The sequence below is a fragment of the Felis catus genome, chromosome E2 (assembly GCF_018350175.1).
Source record: "Felis catus isolate Fca126 chromosome E2, F.catus_Fca126_mat1.0, whole genome shotgun sequence".
NCBI lineage: Eukaryota > Metazoa > Chordata > Mammalia > Carnivora > Felidae > Felis > Felis catus.
The window spans coordinates 8558115-8582056 of record NC_058382.1 but is presented as its reverse complement, the minus strand read 5'-3'; the positions used below and the strand labels follow the sequence as shown (position 1 = coordinate 8582056).

Here is a 23942-nt window from a genome sequence, read left to right as displayed (position 1 = left end):
AGATCAGAGGTTGGCAAACTACGGCCTGTTATCTCTGGCCCTTGAGCTAGGACTGATTTTTTTTTTAACCCTTTTACAAGTTATAAAAAAAACAAATAACAAAGAATATACAATAGAGGCCATATGTCCTGCAAAGCCAAAAATATTTATTATCTGGTCCTTTATAGGAAAGGTTTGCCGACTCCCGTCTGAGCTGCAGCTACTTGCTGATGCCACGCATGTGGCTTAACTTAGCCAATGTATGGTCATCCAAATCCAGGTTAAAACAACCCCCCTCACCCCTGCTGCAAGACCTCTTCCACCACAGCCGTTGCAGAGGGGCCAGAGGCTCCCACTCCACTTTCACCAAGATCGCCAACCGCCACGCCTCCCCCGCCCCCCACCCCCGGCACACAGGTCACCTCAAATGTCCTCGTTTTCGCCTCCATGCTTGTGGAAGCACCCACCTCAGACTGGGGAATGTAGGTCAAGAAGTGGTTAACCTGGTATGGAAATGAAAAAGAAAAGGTTCCCAGACCAGAAACCCGAGGACCTCAATTCTATTTGCACCTGAGTCACCGACTGGTTACTTGATCTCAGAGCAGCTGCTTCTCTTCTCTGAGCCTCCTGCAGTATCCACTCCCTGGGAGGAGAGGTGCGTGAAGGAGCCCAGCAAAGGGCCCGTCTGTTGCCTCGTCTAAGTGCCAACAGAGGCCTGGGGGCTTCTGAGGTCCCAGAGGACCTGGGACCGCGTCCTCCATGCCGGGACTTCTCACCCCACAACCTCGCACAAAAAAAACACCTTCTTGCTAGAGCCCTACGTGGGTTAAGATGCATCATCTACACTGGCTTTTATCTTACCCCGCCGGACTCTTGGCATACCCGGCCTGGGGTGGCCGGCCCTGGCTCGGAGAGGGGAAGAGACTCGGAGAGGGTGAGAGAGGGTACGGGGACCAGGCCCTCTCCACCCAGCTCGTTTCCTGAGCCATGTCATCCCAGACCCAGGGTCCCTAGAGAGCAAGGGAGGAGGCAGGAAGGCCGGAGGGGTGAGTCGTAGACACAAGGAAGGGCCTGTGAGCTTCTGCCTCTGCCTTTTCCGGGGCTCTTCAAATCAGGTTGTAGAAGCCATTTGCACTGGAGATGCAGGAGGAAAAATTTAGATTTTTTTCAACCAAAATAAGGAAGACAAAGCTTTGCCAATATTAAGTATGCAGAATGACAGCAGGTCACAAGTAGATTTCTTACATATGTTGGGAATATTTTCTCAAAAGTTGTCATGGATAGGGGAGTGTGATAAAGAATGTTTAGAGGCCTCTGAGGTAAATAGAAGGTATGAATGGGCAGGCAGGCACTTGGGAGGTGATTGGGAACCAGAGAGGGTGGTGATGGGACCTTGATGCCCAAGGTCATGACCTCTGGGGATGGGGAGTTACCCAGGAAGTCCCTAAGAGGTGTGGCTTCTAGAAGGTGCCTCCCCCCACCCCCCAGGTGCCTTCACTCCATCTGATATTCAAAGAGGTAGGGTGGTGCCACTTATCCCCACAGACAAACCTAGTAAGCTCTAAGTTCTTTCTCTAAGACTCCTGGGTCCTGAGCCCACAGAATCCAGGTGACCTCCCTCCCAGCACCCAAGTGGGTGACCGACCACCCCACGTGAGAACAAAGCATGATAGCTAGAGAGGACCTACCTGCCAGGTGCTGTTCTAGGCGTGCTACTCTCTTGGTAGATGATAATTATAAGACATTTAGTATGGTCACCCAACTACCAAGTTAGGTGTAAGGGTTAACACACTTTCTAGATTGAGTGATACTGATTGCTGCAAAGTTCCCCAATGGTTTGGCTCAACTCCAGAACAAGGAGGAGTCTAGAAACTCCGTATCTGTGTCCCGAAGGGAGTGGGAGATTGGAATCACCAGATTGGACACTCGGTTCACCAGAGGTTGGAGATCTGGACGATATGTGTGTAGAAGGAGGCTGATGGAAAGAACACTGTGCCCACAGCCTGTGCGCGGGGTCTCAGTGGATCAATTTATTGACTCAGCTTCGTTATCCCAGCCCCGTTCTGAGAGAGCAGCCCTGGAGGCGTTAGCTACCCCAGTGTTCCAGGTTGGTGGTGGAGTTTGGGGTTTGGAGAGAACACTGTCTGTCTCCATGATAACTGGGAAGGCTGGATCCCGGAAAGTGCCTCGAGGCCCATCTCCATCATGCCAACATGATGCTCCCTCCTCACAGGGAGAAAGGAGGCCCTAGGTGCAGCCCTGTGAATGGCTGAGTTGATTTCTTCTGAATTCTCCAACCCCAGATCAGAGTGTTCCACTTAGCAGAATCGGTATTATTCCAGGAGAGGAAGGCGCTCCTGAGCTGTCCGTTTCCTCCCAAGGCCAACTGAGTGACGTCAGTGGTTGCTAGGCAAAATTTCCATGTGTCCCTCTCCCTACTTCCCGACAGGACCGATTATTTCTGTAGCAAGATGGGCGCTAATGCCAGATTTGGAAAAATGGGTGGTGTCACCAGTTATTGAACAGAGTCCTAATTTTCTTCCTGGGTCTCCCTGCTCTTGTCACTGTTGCCTATGGTTTCTGAGGCCAGGCTCACCTGCCTTGAAACGGGAGTGCTGGCATTCCTCATGGACAGCGCAGATGTCAGGGATGAAATGACAGGCAGGCTGAACCAGGAAGAGCTCTGGCTGTACTCACTCAAGGGCAGGCTGAACCTCCATAAGGAGCTCAGGTTCAGCCTCCTAATCAAGGGTGGGTTGACTTTTCTAGATGAGCATTCAGTGTCTGTCTTCTGGGACGTCACCAATTGGTGTTTGGGGTACTGTAACGACTTGGGGGGCACCAAGGGCATCTTTTTGGACTGTAGCGTTTCAAAGGGATCAAAAGCAACGTGGTCCTCGAGGTGCCACCAGTGGTGGAGTGGCTGCACTGGGATTGGCAGAAAGGTGAGGATGCTGAGGAAGGTGACCCAGCTCAGGGCGCTCTGCAGGTAGGGCTGTTTTACTTCCTGGCTCTGGAGGCCGAAAGAAGGGAGCGGGGTGGGAGGAAGTGGGGGGGGGGGGGTTCAATCCCCGCGATGCTGGGGATTCCACTCCCCAGGGACTGGGAAGCTGGCTAAAGGTTCTCTGGGGATGGAAGGAGCCCAGACCTCGGGTCTCCGTGGAGTGGGAGATGAGATGAACGGGGCCCGGAGTGGTGGTGAGAGGCCAGGGTAGGGGGACCTCACCATACTGCTGTTCCAGGCGGTGTAGTAGGACGGTACCCTCCGGTGGAGCTGCATGAGGCAGATGGTGAAGAGGGCCAGCAGCCCAGGCAGGGTCACGTAGCGCCACAGGAAAGTGAAGAAGGACCACAGCAGGCGGTCCAGTTTACTGAACATTTCTTCCCTGAATCTGGGGAGGGAACAACAGGCGTAGATGTCTGGGTAGGAGCCCTCCTCTGGCAGCCGGGACCCGAGCGCTTGGGAGCGGTTCTCTCACTGGCTGCCAAGTCCTGCTGGGCCCTCGCTGAGGACGGGAACCTGCATGCGTGTAGTGCTCCAGCCCTCTGCCTTCAGACTGTCCCCTATGGCCCCTGGTTCCTGACTGCTCCTTGTGCCTGTACCCCGCCAGCTGCTGGCTGGGCCCCCTGCTGTCGGATGGACAAAGGGAGCAGAGACCTGGGGTGGGTCCCTGGCTGGATGGGCCCCCGGGGCTTGGACGTCACCTCCTGGCTCCATAGATCCAGGCCAGGGCCACATTCTGGAAGGCCACAATGACGATGAGGGTGAGCGGGACCAGGCAGTCATCAAACAAGGACATTATGTAGCTGCCAGCGTGACTGGTGAAGACGAGGCTGCCCAGAAAACCTCCCAAGCAGACGAGCACTGTGACAAAGGCAGGTTTGGCCACACTGAGGTCTATGCGCAGGGCTGGGCTAGGGGTCAAAGTGAGCTCTAGAGATTGGGGTGGCCTGGGGAGAGGGGGCAGCAGGGCAGGGTCTTTGCTAGGCCGAGAACCCACAGTACCTGAGAGCAGCTTGGGATACCTCCTGAAGAGGGAGAAGGAGGTCTGGAGGGGACAGACAATGCCTTCCAAGATGCTCATCAAGGTGCTCAGCCCCATGATGACCAGGGCCAAGAAGAAGAGGATGGCCCAGAGAGAGGCGCCAGGGAACAGCGAGATGGCTTGGGAGAAAGCTGCGAATGCCAGGCCAGGGCCCTCCATGAACTGTGGGGGAGAAGGGCTCTCAGGCAGTGCTGGGTCTGGATTGGGGTGGGGGGTGGGGGAATGGTGCAGTGATCGATTAGCAATGTCTGTCTCGGACAGAGGAAAGAGGCAGAGAGTGGTGGGCAGCCGGCAGAAGGCTGAGTGTTTGCCCTGCTTGCTTTCCTGAGCTGTGTGAGCTTCACCTCTTGAGGCCGCAGTTTCCTCCTCTAACAAACTGGGCTCCTAGGGTTGATGTGAGGATTAAAGTCAAGTGACCACTTAGCGAAGACCCTAGTGCACAGGTAACGGTGGTGGAAACTTGATTATAACTGCCACCTTCCTCTGAAGATGCGTGGGTGCCCCATGAGGCTCCTGGGGAATGCATTTCCCAGTGTCCTGTGGGGCCTCTGGGAAGCACTCTCCCACCCCCACAAACACACCTTATCCTTCTGGGTCACGATGCTGCAGGATGGGGAGAAGTGGATGACCGGGTACTGGAGGTGTTGAGGGAGATTGCTGATCCAGTCTAGGTAGTCCAGGGCGGGCAGGAGGAGGATGTCTTCCGGGGGCTTGGCATCCTGAGGCAGCACCCCCTTTTTTATCAGGCTTATCAATTTTGAGACACTCCTGAACGGGAAAAGCAAAGGAAATGTGGTGAGCAGTCTGGCCCCTCTGCTGCCTGAGAGGAAAGTGAGTTGTGCAAGAGGAGTTCAGCCGAGTCACAAGGGCAAATAGACAGGGGCTGGAAGTGAATCAGGTGGACTTGGCAGGGGAGTTGCACTGGGGAGTCCCCAAAGGGGCAGAAGATTCTAGATTTGTTGTAGCTAGGACTCCTCAGTGTTATGGGTTGAAGTGTGCCCCCCACTAAATTCATATGTTCAAGTCCTAAGGCCCACTACCTCAGAATGTGACCTTGTTTGGAAAGAGGGTTGTTACAGAAGTAATTGAAGATGAGGTCATACTGGCCCCTAATCCAGTAGGACTGGTGTCCTAATAAAAGGGGGGATATTTGGGGGCACCTGGGTGGTTCAGTCGGTTAAGCATTGGACTTCGGCTCAGGTCATGATCTTGTGGTTCATGAGTTCAAGCCCCACATGACATTCTGTGCTGACAGCTCAGAGCCTGCAGCCTGCTTCAGATTCTGTGTCTCCCTATGTCTCTGCCCCTCTCCTGCCCATGCTCTCTCTCTCAAAAATAAACATTAAAAAATATTAATAGGGTCGCCTGGGTGGCTCAGTTGGTTGGGTGTCCGACTTCGGCTCAGATCGTGATCTCGCGGTTCATGGGTTTGGGCCCCATGTCGGGCTCTGTGCTGACAGCTCAGAGCCTGGAGCCTGTTTCAGGTTCTGTGTCTCCCTCTTTCTCTGCCCCTCCCCCACTCATGCTCTGTCTCCGTCTCAAAAATAAACATTAAAAAATATACATTAATAAACCCAGTTCATTCATTTTAATTGGCAGATAGTATTCCATTCATTGAATGACTATACTAAGATTTGTTATCTACTCACCTCCTAGCAGACATTTGGATTGTTTGCAGTTTCGGCCATTATACCTCTCCTCCCACAACTCCAAATAAACATAGATTAATCTTGGGGCGCCTGGGTGGCTCGGTTGGTTAAGTGTCCAACTGGATTTTGGCTCAGGTCATCTCATGGTTCATGAGATTGAGCCCTTCACCGGGCTCTGCACTGACAGCATGGAGCCTGCTTGGGATTCTGTCTCTCTCTCTTTCTGCCCCTCCCCCGCTCGCTCTTTCAGAACAAATAAAAAATAAACTAACCCTCCCCCCCCACATATATTAGTCCTATAGGTCACTGAAGGTCTTCTTCAGTTGTTTCGTTTTTTTCCTCTTTGTGTTTCACTTTGTAGAACTTCTAATTACCTGTCCTCAGATTAACTGATCCTTTATTCTGCTGGGTGAATACTAAATACATCCAGTGAAACTTTGTTTTCATCGACTTTTTGAGTTCTATAATTTCCATGTGGTCCTTTGTTAGATTTTCCATATCTTTCCTAAAATACCTCCATTGCTTCCATTTTATTCATCTTTTCTATGCAATCCCTTAACATATTTATAATCGGTGTTTTAAAGGTCTTGTCTGCTGATTCTAATGTCTTGATGATCTTTGGGTCTTCTTTTTTTTTTCTCTTGGCTATGGATTCTATTTTCCTGGGTTTCGGAATGTCTCGAGAGTGTTCAATTCCATGTGGGGCGTTGTAGATAGAACAACAAAGGAGGAAGGTCTGTGATCTGTTTTATTTTGCGAAATCTCGATAAATTTAAGACTTTTATTCCAACAGGCAGCCAAGAGTTAGGGCTATTTAGTTTTCTAAGCGTTGAGGCGAGCTGGGGTGGGTGACAGTTTTCATTAGTTTTTTCTCTGCCTTCAAATGGGATTAAGGAGGGCTCACGTTGCCCTCGGGCCATGCCCCCAACTTCCTGCACACTGCCCTTCCCCCCCACCATGAGGACTAATATCTTTGATGTTGTCATTATTTGGGTTGAAGTGGGCTGGTAGTAGCTGTAGATGTTTTGGGTTTGTCTTCGCACACAGCTCCAGTGGGGCCACAGGTCCTGAAACCACAAGACTAGGCGGAGCTCCTCTGCTTGCTCCCTTGTCTCCCTTGCACTTCTGCCCCTTCTCCAAAAACCTTTCCTGGGAATAGAGAGGCAAACCGTTGGGTCCAGTGGTGTATTTCCTCCTTGGGGGCTCGTTGCGATTCCAACACCTGCTGGCAGCCCATACTGTTATTAAATGCTTGCACGGTTTCCCCTTGTCAGTGCAAAGTCTCTCCATCCGTGACAGGCCTGTGCCTCCAGCCACATGCACCCGAGGAGCCACTTACCCCCAGATATGAAGGCATTCGTGGCTCTTTGCTCATGTACGATGAACTCATTACTCTCCAGGCTTTATTTAGTTCATGAGGGCTCCTTTGTGTCTACTGCTCTTCAGTAACATTATAGGAAAGTATTATTTTTATTTTATCCATTTTTAAAATTGCTGGTACCAAGGAAGCATGGACTTTTGCATCCTTCAACATCCTAACTGGAAGAAAAATCCCACCTTGGAGATTTTTTTTTTTTTTTACATTTGTTTTTGAGAAACAGAGTGAGACAAAGCGTGAGTGGGGAGAGGCAGAGAGAGGAGACACAGAATCTGAAGCAGGCTCCAGGCTCTGAGCAAGCGGTCAGCACAGAGCCTGATGCGGGGCTCGAACCCATAAACTGTGAGATCATGACCTGAGCCGGTCGCTCAACCGACTGAGCCACCCAGGCGCCCTGGAGATTTTTTTTTTTTATAAAATTTTTTAAATGTTTGTTTATTTTTGAGAGAGAGAGGGAGAGAGAGAGAGAGAGAGGGAGAGAGAGAGCAGGGGAGGGGCAGAGACACAGAATCCAAGACAGGCTCCAGGCTCTAAGCTACCAGCACAGAGCCCAATGTGGGGCTCGAACTCATGAACCGTGAGATCATGACTTGAGCTGAAGTCAGATGCTTAACCTATGAGCCACCCGGGCATCCCCCACCTTGGACATTAAAAAAAAAAAAAAATCCCAATGCCTGAAGGCATCCCAGACCAAGTAAATCAGAATCGCTGGAAGTGAGACTCAGGTGTAAGTGTTTTCCAGGTTCCCCAAATGATTCCAATATGTAGCCTAGGCCAGTAACCTTTGATTGTGGCCCAGGATGCTGTACAACCTCTGCGAGTTAAAGAATTGATTTTGAAGTCTTCTTTACACCAACTACAATTTATGGAAACCTTCGGACAGTCCTGTCTCTGGGCCTATTTTCTTATCTATAAAGTGGTGGATATTAGAACAGTATCATCTGGGGGCACCCGGGTGGTTCAGCTGGCGGAGCGTCCGATGCTTGGTTTCAGCTTCGGTCATGATCTCACAGTTTGTGGGACTGAGTCCCACTTCAGGCTCAGTGCTAACAGCACAGACCCTGCTTGGGATTCTCCTTCCCTCTCTCTCTGTCCCTTCCCCCCACCCCCACCCCCAAATAAATAAACGTTAAAAAAAGTTTTTAGACTATTATCATTTGGCAGCTTTCTCTGAGAATGTGATATTATGATGACTATGATAACTGTTGCTGTTATTGTTATTATTATTGGAGAGGCCGGGGCGTGAAGGCCCATGAGGCTGGGGGATTGCCAAAGTGGAGGGAGGGACCTCCTGTTGGACCTGCAAGGCTGTAATTACTCACTTCTCAACACAGGTGTGGCCGCTGGTGGTGGCCCAGAACTCCAGCACTATAAAGATGATGGATGTGAGCAGCAATGAGGTCACCAGGTTGACCAGGGCCACCAAGGAGGCCACCTGGATGTAGCTGTTGCCTCCAGCCTTGGAGGAGAAGTTGATGGTGGTGCCCGGGCCCAGGCCTAAGGAATAAACCACATGGCCTCCTGCCTGACGCCAGAGGTCCAGCGAGGCCCAGGATGAGAGCTGTGGATGGGGTTGGGAGAGAGAGACGTTTGGGGGTGAGCCTGAGGGCGGACCCGTCGGTGAGCTGGAAGAAGGGCAAGCTGGGCTGGGGAGCAGGGGATGAGGGGCAGGCTGGGGGCCTTAGGAAAGGTGTCTGAGAAGAAGAGTCAGAGAAGGCCTGGGGAGCCGTGGGAGGGAGGAGGTGTGGAGTCCCCACCTCACCTCTGCGGTCCCCATACGTCTGAGGCTGGCAACTGCGCCTTCCAAGAAGAGACTTCGGATGAGGAAGCAGAGGAGGAGGATGTAGAGGAGGAATGCCGAAAAAATCAGGATCTGGCCAGGTGGGTCAAGACACAAACCAGAAGTCAGGAGAAGGGGGGAGGAGGGGCAGGCGGAGGCAAGCATTACAGGGAGCACAGGTCGGCAGGCCTAGAGAGAGGGAGATAAGCTGGGCTGAGCCGGGTGAAGGTGGCCTGGCTGTGACATGAGGGAGCTGTCGGAGGATTATCCTTAGGAGACGGTGATGTTGTTTTGGGGGAAGAATCTACCAATAAGCTGCTCAGAGGTGAGGGGTGAGACACCAAGTAGAGATGGCTTTTAGGCGGCAGGGCAGCTGGACATTATCATCTGCCTGGGTTTTATGGTCTTGGCGTGAGTTAACCGCATGGGACAATGTCACCGGTGAAGACAGAGGAAAAGCAACCGAGGAGAGACTTTGGGAGAGAGTAACACGGTCAGTGGGAATTTTGAAGTATTTCTGGTTCTTTCCGCTCTGGGAGAGGAAGGCAGGCCCCCTCCCTCCATGTGCCCCTACTGAGCCTTTAGTAAAATCTGCTTTATCTCGAAGGCTGTGGAGAGATGGCTCCAGGGACACATGGGGTGGAAACCGACTGCATGAACTGTTTTGGGGGCCAGAAGCTGCGGGTAAGGTTAACTGAAGTGACCTAATAAACACACCAGAATAAATTTTCCACGTAAGGAGAAGATGATCCAGGTGGCAGGGGCATGGATTGGAAGTATGGGTTGGAATAAAATAAAATGGAAGACTCTGGAAAGGAACTGGTAGCCAACTGGCTCCTTCAGGGATTAACAGGCCCTGTCAATATGCGGGCAGGCACAGGGTGCAAGGTTCGAGGGGCGAGGCTGTGGTCTGCCCTAGAAGGTCTCCACTGCTGTGACCTGGGGGTGAGGCATGGGGAAGAGTGGGTACCAGGCGCTCCTTCCTGCAGTGGGTGGGACAGGGGCAGTTCTTTGTGACAGGAGGGGTTGACGCTGCTGCCTTGGGGAGCCCTGGATGGCAGAGCCTGTCCTCTGGGAGTGGGGGAGGGTCTTGGGGATTAGAGAAGAGAGGTCAGCAGGAAGGAGTGGGATGGTGTCCGGCCGGATTGTGGTGGGGCCAGTGGGGGGGTAGGGGTGGTGGCTTACCTGCATTGAAATCTTCAGCCCTGTGATCATGGTTAAGAAGAGGAGGAACCAGGCTGCGAAGATGCCCAGTGTGAGGTGCAGGACGAGGGCGTCGACCCCTTCCTCAATGTGGCCTGAGGCGCTCAGGGTGGTGTGGTACCAGAAGTACTGGTGGGACACAGTCCGAAGGCAAGAGAGGTCTGGGGGGGGGGGGGACCCAGGTGCTTAGGCACCACCTCACTAGGTGCCTGTCCCCCGCTCTTCACTTCCTCCCCCGTGGCTCTCACTGCCTCTCTCCTGCTCCTTGGTGCCCTTGCCTCCCTTGGCCCTGCCGGCCTCCTCTCTCCCTCTCCTCACCAGTGACATTGGTGGTCTTCACCAGTGGGCAATGGTTCCAGGGCAGGGAGTTATCAAAGGAGTTGGCCAGGTAGGAGAGGCTCCAGGTGATGATGACGCTATTATACAAGCTCATCAAGATGCACACCTAGGGGTGGACACAGTGGGCCTGAGGGACAGGATGGACAGAGACGGGGGGCCTGGAGACCACAAGGGGTGACTTGGGGATGCCTCTTGCCCGGGCCCCTCATTCACCAATATGCTAGCGTATCCTATGCCGCCCAGCCAGGGGACGAGCTGCTTCCAGACCCGGATGTTGTCCACACGCAGCCAATGCCCCATGATCATCTCCATGTACAGGAGGGGAATCCCAAACGAGAGGAGCATGAGGAAGTACATCAGGATAAAGCTGCCTGGAGGAGGGAGCCAGGCGCTGTGCTCAGGCAGCCAGGAGTCCCGGCCCCCCTCCTCTTTATCCCCTAGAAGTCTGGGTGAACCTCCAGGTGTCTCCTCCCCCAGGACCCGGGAGTCTGGGCTTCAAGCCTTAAAACTCCTTCCCCAAACTCAAGACCCAGGTCCTTGGCCTTACCTCCTCCGTTCCGCTGACACAGGTAGGGGAAACGCCATATGCTACCCAGCCCAATGGAGAAAGCAACCTGCATTAAGATATCCTCGGTTCTTTTAGTCTCAGCAAAGTAGTTTTGGGTCTTGGTGGCCAGAATCTCCTTGGCTGTGAGCTTCCCGGACAGGAAGGAGGAAGTTCTGGGTCCTTTGGGAGCCTCTTCCTCTGATATTTCTTCAAGGGACTCCATGACTTTCTTCTTTCAGGCCAACTAACTCCTGACAGAATCTTGGGGTCATCAAAAATAGCAGACTTTACGGGCTATGTCTCAGACACTGAAACTTCACGCCGGCAGGGTTTCAGGGCAACAAAGGGCCACAATTTACCTCTTGGCCCTTCTCACTAGTGGACTTTGGGCAAATAATTTCATCGCCTTGAGACTCGGTGGTTGTTGTTTTTTTCTCTCTCATCTTACAAGCTAGATGAATTTCAAAATATTTAGTAATGTTGTGGTGTGAGCACCAATCAGAATGAACCAGCCATAGCCCGTGGAATGTCAGCTGAACATTAGCCCCATCTGGGGGCACCTGGGTGGCTCAGTCGCTTAAAAGCGTCTGACTCTTCATTTTGGCTCAGGTCATGATCTCACAGTTTGTGAGTTCAAGCCCCACATGGCTCCACGCTGACAATGTGGAGCCTGCTTGGAATTGTCTCTCTCCCCCCTCTCTACCCCTTCCCTGCTCAAGCTCATGCTCTGTCTCTCAAAATAAATAAATAAACTTTAAAAAACTTAGTTAAAAAAAAAAATCAGCCCCACCTGAAAGGATTAAAAATGACATAGTGGATATTGAGTGCCAAGGACGCAGTAAAGACTCAAGAAACTCAGGTTTCTTTCCTTTCTCCTTCTAGTCTACTTGGCCTAGCTAATGCATGCGGGCTTCTAGGCCAGCGGTTCTCAAACCTGTGTATCCCAACCATTTGAGGAGCTCTCAAAAACCTCCAGACTCCTGCCTTTCATTCTCCAAGCCTCACTCTTCCAGATTCTGATTCAAGAGATCTAAGGTGGGGTATAGAGATTGGGTAAAGAGCTTCTTTGGGGTTCTATTTCTGGAAAGGCAGCAAGATGGTGGGGGGGGGAGCAGTGAGTTTCTGTGGACCCATCCCCTAGTGAAACAAACACAGCCTGTGAACATTACCAAGAAAGAAAACATTCAAGGACTCTGGAAAATGTCTTCAGGGCACACAGCAAACGTTTAGTCAGGAAAATCTACTAAAACTCACCATGAACAGGGAGAGTCTGTGGCATGTGACCCACAGCCTGCTCCCTCCCTCCTCACTCCCGGCCCAGTGCTGTGGAAACTGCACATGGTTCCCTCTCTCCCCAGTTCCCACTCAGAGGCTACAGGCACCTTCCCAGGAGGGGCAGATCACCAGCATTTGTCATTCCTTTTTGGCGACATGTGGCAGAGACAAAATTCCAGGAAAGTGTGTGGTATAAAGGTCCGGAGCCCCTTTCTTCCACTCTGCCCTCATTTGTGGCCCGACAAGTGGAGAATACTGGGGGCCCTGGTCACCCCCTTGCCCCAGCTCATTGGTGAGGTGGAGGTTATATGTCAGGAGGGGCAAATCAGTAAGACCAGAGGTTAATGCTCCACGTGGCACCCTGCTCCAAAAGCACTCAGAGAGAAGCAGGCCTCTGTTCCCATCCAGATCTGAAGATCTTGTCCTGGGAGAGAGACAGGCCTTCAGAACAAATGGTCCCAGAAGCTCTTCCCAAAGGAACTGACTTTATTTGAAACAGGGTGTGAAGAAGTTTAAGCCTGAGGGCACACTCAAAATCAGTAAATTTAGGCCAGGAATACACTAGAGAGAACGGGGGGAAAGAGACAGCTAAGAAGATCCCTCCTGGCGTCAGAACAAATGTCAAACACTGAGTTCAAAAACTTACTGCCGTAAAAAAGCCTGAATTTAACTGGATTAGATTGTGGAACAATTTATGCATCAGCCACTGTCAAAAGCAATACAGCAACCAGCTGGGAATTAGTGGAGCCCCGAATTATTTCAAGAATGAAGATGGAATAAAGACAAAACTTCAAAGAGTGCTCTCACCGGAAGCCCTCAACTCCAGGAAATAAGACGGAGGGTTCCTCCATAAGAGGGAAAGTTATCTTTTTACAAAAATGTTTATTTCTGAGAGCGGGGGAGGGGCAGAGAGCAAGGGAGACAGAGAATCCAAAGTGGGCTCTGGGCTGTGAGCACAGAGCCCGATGCAGGGTTCAAACCCACAAACCGTGAGCCAAAGAGGGACACTCAACTGATTGAGCCACCCAGGCGCCCCAAGAGAGGAAATTATCCTCGATGGAAGGTCAGACATGCAGAAAGGAATCAGGAATAATGGAAATGCAAATATGGGGATGGAACTGAGACTGCACAAAAAGTAATGGTAACATCTTGTTTGGTTTTAATTAAGCAAAGAGTAAGAATTGCACCACAGTGAAGATAAGGAGGGTGGTTAGTGGAATTTAATTGTTGTAAGTACTTTTTATTGTCTGGGAAGAGGATAAAAGTCCTGAGACCAGCGATGAAAGCCCACCCTAGACCCCACAATTTAGACATGGGGCTCTCAGCTGCTTCTGACCAGAGTCACGTAGCCCTTAGCTACTGTTAAAGAAACTGCCTCAGGAAATGAGTTTCCTCCTGAAAAGTCTGTGGGATGCTGTTCTGCCGGAGGTAACAAGTCTAAGGTGCCGCGTTTGCAAGAAAACATAATAATTTGTGGCTTAGTAGTCACAGGATGTGGAACTTCTGCCTCTGTACTCTAGAGATGACATCACTAATGCAGTCTGCTCAGAATGGTTTATCGGTTCAGGCCCCTAAAGCAGAGCGATGGCCCTGCTCCAGTCACACCCAAACCAGTCAGGAACTTGCCAGAAGGTCAAGATGGTCAAGAAAGGAAATATAGTTGAGCAAATCCTTAATTAATCAACATGATCTGGGGCGCCTGGGTGGCTCAGTCGGTTAAGCCTCCAACTGTGGCTCAGGTCATGATCTCACAGTTTGTGAGTTCAAGCCCTGTATCGGGCTGTGTGCTGACAGCTCAGAGCCTGGAGCTGCTTCGGATTCTGTGTCTCCCTCTCTCTCTCTGCCCCTCCCCTGCTTGTGCGCTCTCTCTCTCTCTCAAAAATAAACAAACAAAAAATCAGAGTGATCCAAGACCCTGAGACCCTCACCCTGAATTTTCACCCTTTAAACTACCCTCCAACTCCACCCCCCCCCACCCCCACTTGGAAGTCATCAGGGAGTTTGGGACTTTTCAGCATTAGCTCCTGGTTCCCCTGGGTGGTGGCCACCCAGTAAATCTTTCTTCACTGCAAAAGCTTGGTGCCAGTTTTTATTTGCTTGCTTAGCATCAGGTGGACGAACTCTCGTTTGGTTCGCTTAGGGTACCGATAAATATTATTTGATAAAATGCATGCATATTTAATATCCAGGGGAACCATTAAAAGAACAGCAAAGAAATGGAACTTCTAAGCTATAAGAGGGAAAAAATAGACTAATAAAAACAAACCATGCACAAAGAATGCAAGAAGAAGAGAAAAAGTAATCTAGAGTAGATAGGGCAGGTACAAAACACCTAATTAAATGGGAGATTTAAAGTTAAACATTTCAGTATTTGTATTAAATGTAAATGGACTGAATGCTCCAATTACAGATGAAGTTTTCAGACAATAAAAACCTGAAATCAGACTAAATGCTGTTAACAAGAGACACCTAAAATGTAAGAATTTGGAATAATTAAAAGTAAAAAGCATGGAAAATAGTATTTCATGAAAACTCTACCCAAAAGAAAGCTTGTATAGCTTTACTAATATATTAATATATAATTTTTACACATTATAGTATTAATGTTTATATGTACTTAATATTTATATATTAAGATGTATTTATTTTATTAAATTTTTTTTAATGTTTATTTATTTTTGAGACAGAGAGAGACAGAGCATGAACGGGGGAGGGTCAGAGAGAGAGGGAGACACAGAATCTGAAACAGGCTCCAGGTTCCGAGCTGTCAGCACAGAGCCTGACGCGGGACTCGAACCCACAGACCGTGAGATCATGACCTGAGCCGAAGTCGGACGCCTAACCGACTGAGCCACCCAGGCACCCCTATTAAGATGTATTTAATATTTAAAGTAAAGCCTCCAGAGATAAAGAGGGAAATTAAAATTTTTTTTTTAATTTTTTTTTTCAACGTTTATTTATTTTTGGGACAGAGAAAGACAGAGCATTAACGGGGGAGGGGCAGAGAGAGAGGGAGACACAGAATCGGAAACAGGCTCCAGGCTCTGAGCCATCAGCCCAGAGCCCGACGCGGGGCTCGAACTCACGGACCGCGAGATCGTGACCTGGCTGAAGTCGGACGCTTAACCGACTGCGCCACCCAGGCGCCCCAAAAAAATTTTTAATGTTTATTTATTTTTGAGAGAGAGATTGAGTGTGAATGGGGGAGGGGCAGAAAGAGAGGGAGACACAGAAGCAAGCTCCAGGCTCTGAGCTGTCAGCACAGAGTCCGACTTGAGGCTCAAACTCACAAACCAGGAGATCATGGCCTGAGCTGAAGTCAGACACCCAAAGGACTGAGCCACCCAGGCACCCCAAGAGGGAAATTTAATAATGATAAAAAGTTCCCTTTCACTGGGAAGACATATGAATCCTAAAATGTTATGCTTTTTTTTTTTTTTTTTTTTTTTTTTTGAGAGAGAAAGAGAGAGTATGAGTAGGGGGAGGGGCAGAGAGAGGGAGAGAGAGAATCCAAAGCAGGCTCTGTGCTGTCAGGGACGTGGGGCTCGATCCCACGAACCATGAAATCATGACCTGAGCTGAAATCAAGAATTGGACATTCAACTGACTGAGCCACTCCAGTGCCTCTAAAATGTTATACATTCCTTAATGTGGCCTCAAAATGTAGGAAATTGATAGAATCTACTTATCTTAGGCATAAAAGATAAAGAGCAAAAATTCATTAAGGATATAGAAGACCTGAACAACTTAATTAGCACATTTGACCTAATGAATATATATTTATATGTACACACACACACACATTATATTCAACACCTGCAGATTACATACTTTTAAAGAACATGCTAAACAATTACACAAAAAAATCAACCATATTTTCTGTAAAACAAACCTCAACAAATTCCAAAGGATCACAGTCACACAGAGTACACTTCTGACCACACGCAATTAAGCTAGAAATTAACAAAAATTAGTTTAAAGACTCCTATGTTTGGATATTAAGAACTACATTTAAAAATAACCAGTGGTTAAAGAATTGATTATAACGGACATCAGAAAATATTTTGAACAGAATGATAATGAAAATACTACATATCAGGGCACCTGGGTGGCTCAGTTGGTTGAGCATCTGACTTCCACTTAGATCATGATCTCATGGTATGTGAATTCTAACCCACACTGGGCTCTCTGCTGACAGTGTGGAGCCTGCTTGGGATTCTTTCTCTCTCTCTCTGCCGCTACCCAACTCGTGCTCTGTCTCAAAATAAATAAACTAAAACATACACACACACACACACACACACACACAATATAACTTGACAACTGTATTGAGTTTATTCCAGTAATACAGGGAAGTTTAGAAGTAAAATGTCAGAGACCCCTGGGTGGTGAGATTGAGCCCTGCACTAGGCTCTGTGCTGACAGTGTGGAGCCTGCTTGGGATTCTCTCTCTCTGCCCCTCCCTTGATCGTGTGCTCTCTCTCTCTCTCTCTCTCTCTCTCCCTCAAAAATAAACATTTAAAAAAAGAAGTAAAAAATCAATGATAACATAAAAAGGATAAAAATGATACAATCATTTCAATATTTGTGTAAATATCCTACAAAACCCAACAACCATTCCTTTAAAACAAACAAACAAACAAACAAACAAACTGGGGTGCCTGGGTGGTTCAGTTGGTTAAGCATCAGACTCTGGCTCAGGTCATGATCTCATGGTTTGTAGGTTCCAACCCCACATCAGGCTCTGTGCTGACAGCTCAGAGCCTGGAGCCTGCTTCGGATTCTGTGTCTCCCTCTCTCTCTGCCCCTCCCCTGCTCATGCTCTGTCTCTCTCTTATCTCTCAAAAATGAATAAACAAAGGGGCGCCTGGGTGGCGCAGTCGGTTAAGCGTCCGACTTCAGCCAGGTCACGATCTCGCGGTCCGTGAGTTCGAGCCCCGCGTCGGGCTCTGGGCTGATGGCTCAGAGCCTGGAGCCTGCTTCCGATTCTGTGTCTCCCTCTCTCTCTGCCCCTCCCCCGTTCATGCTCTGTCTCTCTCTGTCCCAAAAATAAATAAAACATTGAAAAAAAAATTAAAAAAAAATGAATAAACATTAAAAAAAAAACTTTAGGAAACTAGAAGTAGAAAGGAACATCTGTAATTTCATAGAGGTTATTTACAAAAAAAGCTACAGCAAATACTGTACTTAATGATAAAATGTTGAAAGCTTTCCCTTGGAGTTCGGGAATAAGACAAAGATGCCCACCACAGTCCCTTCTAGTCAAACTGGATTTAAAGTCTGGGCTGAAAGGGGCGCCTGGGTGGCGCAGTCGGTTAAGCGTCCGACTTCAGCCAGGTCACGATCTCGAGGTCCGTGAGTTTGAGCCCCGCGTCAGGCTCTGGGCTGATAGCCTGGAGCCTGTTTCCGATTCTGTGTCTCCCTCTCTCTCTGCCCCTCCCCCGTTCATGCTCTGTCTCTCTCTGTCCCAAAAATAAATAAACATTGAAAAAAAAAAATTTAAAGTCTGGGCTGATTGACAGCATTCATGGTTCTAAGTCTTCAGTTTGTCCTATATCCACTCCCTTTGCAATGTGATTCTGCAGTTCCTCTCACTAACGAGGCCATACTCTACTTTCCTACCCCTTGCATTGGGGCTGGTGTGCCCATTCAGGGCCTTCCTTGTTGCTTCTTGTTCTCTTCATTTTTTTTTAAATTTTTATTTAGTTTTGAGGGGGGTGGGGTGCAGAGAGAGAGGGAGAGAAAGAGAGAATCCCAAGCAGGCTCCATACTGCCAGCATGGAGCCCTATGTGGGGCTTGAACTCAGAACCGGGAGATCATGACCTGAGCTGAAACCAGTCAGACGCTTAACCGACGGAGCCACCCAGGTGCCCCACTTCTTGCTCTCTTACACTCTTGTCATCACCCTGAGGACATATCTAGGCTAATTTGCTGGAAGACGAGACATGTGAATCTGAGCTGAGCTGAATCACTCCAGTGGTCCCAGCTCAAGCTAGCGTCGAACAGTCAATGGCCAGTCAACTAATGCCCCTACATATTAGTTGAGCCCACCCTCATGGCTTATGAGGTATAATAATAAATTCTTGTTGTTTTAACTCACTGAATTTTGAAGTCATTTGTTCTGCAGCATTTGGGTGGCAATCGATAATTGGTACAAGGTGCCAGCAAGTGCAACAAGATTTTTTAAAGTGTAAAGTTGGGATGAGAAGTAAAAAATGTCATTATTTACAGATACGATTATGTATGTAAAACATAAAACAGAATCTATAAACACATTATTAGGACCAGCAAGTGAGTCTAGCAAGGTGGCTGGATACAGGGTTAACGGAATACAATAAATAGCATTTCTAGATACCAGCAAGAAATAAATAAATAGGTAATGAAAAAAATTAAAGATGGCATTAATAATAACATTAAGATATTTTGGGGCGCCTGGGTGGCGCAGTCGGTTAAGCGTCCGACTTCAGCCAGGTCACGATCTCGCGGTCCGTGAGTTCGAGCCCCGCGTCGGGCTCTGGGCTGATGGCTCGGAGCCTGGAGCCTGTTTCCGATTCTGTGTCTCCCTCTCTCTCTGCCCCTCCCCCGTTCATGCTCTGTCTCTCTCTGTCCCAAAAAATAAATAAACGTTGAAAAAAAATTTTTTTTAAATAATAACATTAAGATATTTCAAGTGCTTAGGAATAAATCTAACAAAAGAAAGATGAGACTTCTATACCAAAACCTAAAACAGATTATTAAGAGAAGTAAAAATTTTAAATAAATGGAGAGAGATTTCATGTCAACCCAGAGTATCATGGAAATGACAGTATTAAATAATTAGGATGGGAAAATGTATATTCATATGGAAACAATGAAATTTGACCATGAGATTAAAAAATGAAAGGCAAATTCATAAAGCTTCTAAAGAAATTAATAAGAGGGAGTATCTTCATGATCTGTAGGTTGAGAAAGATTTCAGAAACAGGACTTGGAAAACACTAACCATAATGGAAACAATAAGTAAATTTGACTTCATTAGAATTCAGAACATCTATTCATCAAGAGGCAGCATTAAAAATGTTAAAAGCCACAGAGAAAAAATCTGCCACACGGGTAGCTGAGGGAGGTTTTTAAAAAAAGTCCAGAATCTATAAAAAGCTCCTACAAATTAATAAGAAAAATATAAATAACCCAATAGAAAAATGTTCCAGGAAATGTGGAGACCTTTCACCAAAGTCATCCTCCAAATAAATGGGCAGTGAACAATATATCAGAGGGTTCAAACTATTTAAACAGAAGGGAAATGGTGATTAAAACCACACCGAGGGGGGGGGGGGCACCTGGGTGGCGCAGTCGGTTAAGCGTCAGACTTCAGCCAGGTCACGATCTCGCGGTCCGTGAGTTCGAGCCCCGCGTCGGGCTCTGGGCTGATGGCTCGGAGCCTGGAGCCTGTTTCCGATTCTGTGTCTCCCTCTCTCTCTGCCCCTCCCCCGTTCATGCTCTGTCTCTCTCTGTCCCAAAAATAAATAAAAACGTTGGGAAAAAAAAAAAAAAAAAAAAAAAAAAACCACACCGAGGGAGAGGTGCCTAGATGACTCAGTCAGTTAAGCATCCGACTTCAGGTCAGGGCCCTCGTCAGGCTCTGGTGCTGACAGCTCAGAGCCTGGAGCCTGCTTCGGATTCTGTGTCTCCCTTTCTCTCTGTGTGCCTCCCTGCTCGTGCTTTGTCTCTCAAAAATAAACATTCAAAAAAATTTGTTTTAATTAAAAAACACATTGAGGGGCCACTTCACACCAGTCAGACTGGTAGAATGGAAAGGCTAAGAACACCAAATATTGATGGATGAGGAGCCATGGGGAATATTATACACTTCTGGGGGGGAGGGGAATGGAAACTTACAAAATTAGTTTTAGAGATGGGTGGGCCATTACCTATTAAGATTGAAGGTATACAGGGGCGCCTGGGTGGTTCAATCAGTTAAACATCCAACTCTTGATTTAAGCTCAGGTCATGATCCTCACGGTTTGTGAGATCGAGCCCCGAGCGGGAATCTGTGCTGAATGTGGAGCCTGCTTCGGATTCTCTCTTTCCCTCTCTCTCTGCCCCTCTCCAGCTCACACTCCCTCTCCTCTTGCTCTCAAAATAAGCAAATAAACATTAAAAAAAAAAAAAAAGGAAGATATATATATCCCACGAACAGCAATTTCACTGTGTGCAACAGAGCACACATACAGGAATTTCCTTAACAGCACTGTTTGCAACAACCCCAACAGGAAACAATCAGGAAGTTCAACACAGTAGCGTGGATATATATATATAGTGATATCACCAGTACAAAAGAACACTACACAACAAAGAAAATGAACTACAGCCACACTTAACAATATGGATAAATCCCCAAAACTTCATATTCGGTGAAAGAAGCTACATCCTAAAGAATACATATCATATGACTCTGTTTATATAAAAGTCCAAAAACTAAAGTGTTTAGGCATGCACACTGAGGTGGTAAAACCATAAGTGAAAGAAAAGTAGTAATGGTCCTAAGGGTCAGAATGGTGAGTCCCACTGAGGGGCAGAAGGAGTTGGGGTTTGGGAGAGGCTCAAGGGAATATTCGGAGGATATAGGCAATGTTCTTTTTCTGACCAGGATGGTTGGGGTATTTGCTTGAGAATAGATCGTTGCGCTGAACATTTCAGTTTTGTGGACTTCCGTGAATATGTATAATATTTTATAATAAAAAAGAGGTATATGGTATGTAAGAACATAACAGAGTCTCCAAAACACACTTCTGGGTGAAAAGTCACAGAATATCAAATGTTTGATACCATTTATGTAAAAAGAGAATCCATATAAAGAAGACATCACGTTTCTAAGTGTTCATACACACGCCTGTAAATGCACAGAGGACTCTTTCTCACATAACACCCTCCCTTCTGCCCCTTCCCATCCTCCCTCATCCAGATAACTTCAACTCATCACTGATGTCTCCTCTCAGATCTAACTTCCTCCAGGAAGCCAGCCTTGATCACCTTTGCCAGAGGTCTCTTGAGATTTTAATACACTTTACACCTAAACACCCTTTCTCGTGCCTAGTGCAATGCCCCCAGTAGCCCCTCTTGGGATGTCCTGATTAAAATGCTTCCAACAGGGCTGGGTGGCTCAGTCGGTTAAGTGTCTGATTCTTGATATTGGCTCAGATCACGATCTCACGGTCGTAAGATGGAGCCCGCCATCGGGATCTGTGCTAACAGCTCGGAGCCTGCTTGGGATTCTCTCTTTTTCCCTCTCTCTCTGCCCCTCCCCCACTCATGCTGTCTCTGTCTCTCTCAAAATAAATAAATAAACTTAAAAAAAACACACAATTCTTCCACAAACTGTGGAAATCTGGAAATGTTGCTATTTTGGTAGTTGGATCGCATCTCCCAGGCTTTTCCTCTTATTAGAACAGCCCTTTGTCAGGTAACCAGTTTCCAGTTAGAGGTTGGAAAGTGTGTGGCCCCTCTCCCACCCCACCCATTCAAGAGCCCACTGCACAGACTCCAGCCTGAGGGGCAGCCAGTCACCTTGCCCTGCAAATGCCTCTCAGCTCCTCTGTGGGCAGTACTGGCACCAGCATTCGCTTCCAGTGCAGCACACAGTCTAGCTCAGTTCAACCTGGTGACTTTAGAAGATGGCTTAGGGTTGTTGCTATTTGTAAGGCAGGCCATCTGCCTCTTCTTGCTTAAGTTTGAGGTTTTAGTTTAACTAGGTGCAACGTCTATAGTCTTAAAAAATACCATGATTTAAAATGTTTGCTCCCGGGGCACCTGGGTGGCTCAGGCAGTTAAAGCATCCGACTTCGGCTCAGGTCATGATCTCACCGTTTGTTAAGTTCGAGCCGTATGTTGGGCTCTGTGCCGACAGCTCAGAGCTTGGAGCCTGCTTCAGATTCTGTGCCTCCCTCTCTCTCTACCCCTCCCCCCTTGTACTCTGTCTCCCTCTCTCTTTCAAAAATAAACAAACATTTAGAAATAAAATAAAATGTTTGCTCCCTTTAGTTCTTTCTTTCTTTCTTTTTCTTTTGGAGGCACTGCTGGGATTCCCTTTAGGTTTTAGAAGGAGGCACAGCCAATTTTATAAATTGGGTATTATTATAGTATATGTATATATGAATATGTTATGCATGTGTATTTCTTACAAACTGGGTATTACTATATATTATGTATTGGATAATGTTAAATGCAGCATATAGCACATAAATATATATTAATATATACTCTATGAATATGTGTATTACTTGCAAATTGGACATAATATTGGAGATTATATATAGATATCCACTTTATCAGGAGTGTTTTCCTATGTGATATTCTTTATGAATATGATTTTTAATGGGTACTTATTCCAGCATCATCATATAAACCTGACCAAATCTATCATTTGCTTTAAATCTTCCTGAGGGGGCTCAGTCCTGTTTAGGTCAGCACCCAGGGACCCTCCTGAATGGGCCGGTGCTTCCAGCTCCTCCCAGCCCCCACCCGCAGCTGCAGCCACCACTGTCACCCCATCAAGGCTACCTGCAATTCACTCTGCTGCCAATGCTGCTTCTGCCTTCACACCCCCTCCCCCGCCAGAGGGGTCAGCCCAGGTAGCACTTGCCTGGGATAGTTGTCTTTGTCACCAGTCCAGCCCCGCCTGGATATGGGAACTCAGTCTTTCTGGGCTTCCCCCCCCCCCCCCCCCCCCCCCCCCCGCTCTGTCTACTCTCCGCCAGGCTCTCAGAGAATCAAAGGAGCGACAAGCAGTTTGAAGACCAGGCAGGAAACTCTTCGATCCAGATGGGAGAGTCCCAGGAGTCCACCTCGGAGCCGGTCAGTGAAGGATGTGCCTACAGCATCCCAACCCCACAGACTCAGCCCAGGTGACCTGCTGGGGAAAGTTGGTGTCCCCCATCGGTGACCTGAGGAGGGAGAGAGAGAAAGGGGGAGGGGAGGGGAGGTAGGATGGGGAGGGAGGAAGGGGCAAGACGTGCCACCAGACTTCCGCTCTACCTGCTGGCCTTTACTACTCTGCCTCTCGGTGTCTGGTGTCCAACCCTCCCCTCCCAGACTCAGGGCATCCTGGATCCCTAAATTCCTGGAGAGAAAGGGAGATTAGGAGGGGAGGCTGGGTGGTCTACATCCAGAGGCGGTGGGGGGTGGTGGCCGGGGAAACAAGATGGCTGGCGCCCCGAGAGGTTAGGGGCCGGGGGCTAGGGCCACTGCACCCCCCTTTACCCGCCACTGACGCACGAGTCTGGAGAAGACCGGTCGCTTCTGTGGGCGTGGCGAGGCGGGGGGGGGGGGCTGCCTGGGCGCGGGACAAAGGTCGGAGTTTCTGCGGGGAACCACCGCTACTGGGGCCAGCGGTGATTTCAATATTTAGCTGCAGCCATAAGGCGATTTAGGCAATTCACCCTGGAGATGCTCACAACTGAGCCCAGCCCCTAGGCGTGCCTGCGCCTGTTGATTCATTCTTCTGGGCTTCGGGTCCATAGCCCACATCCCATTGCCTGCGTCTGGGCCCCATCACTCTGCAGAGTGACGCCTGCCCCGCGGTTTCGCGGGCAGAAACCCGACGATCTGAGTACTTAAGTGTGAAGCGAGAACCAGCGGTTCTCCCCACCCCACCTTCATCCCTTACTCCTTGGAGCATCATCTCTCCAAGCTTATTCTTCGGGCTAGAGCCCAGGGGTCACCAGCTACCTGCCAGATTCGGCCTTGCAGTGGGCGGAGTGATGTCAC

General features: G+C 48.7%; 1 protein-coding gene across 6 annotated transcripts; it reads right to left on the bottom strand.

Moving 5' to 3' along the window:
- Positions 1-124: 124 nt before the first annotated feature.
- Positions 125-22892, bottom strand: LOC102899166 (orphan sodium- and chloride-dependent neurotransmitter transporter NTT5-like). Of its 6 annotated transcripts, none has more exons than XM_045047219.1 (11): positions 22819-22892; positions 10922-11182; positions 10588-10745; positions 10354-10480; positions 10018-10196; positions 8375-8613; positions 4607-4793; positions 3986-4187; positions 3685-3844; positions 3206-3371; positions 1988-2992 (listed from the first exon to the last, which is right to left on the bottom strand). In XM_045047219.1, the coding sequence occupies exons 2-11, from the start codon at positions 11142-11144 to the stop codon at positions 2510-2512; spliced, it is 2124 nt and encodes a 707-aa protein (XP_044903154.1). In that variant the 5' UTR covers positions 11145-11182; positions 22819-22892; the 3' UTR covers positions 1988-2509. The 6 variants fall into 6 exon arrangements, with proteins under 6 accessions (XP_044903157.1, XP_044903154.1, XP_044903155.1 ...); XM_045047220.1 differs by lacking the exon at positions 22819-22892 and adding an exon at positions 11281-11352; XM_045047222.1 differs by lacking the exons at positions 1988-2992; positions 22819-22892 and adding an exon at positions 125-1113.
- Positions 22893-23942: the final 1050 nt, after the last annotated feature.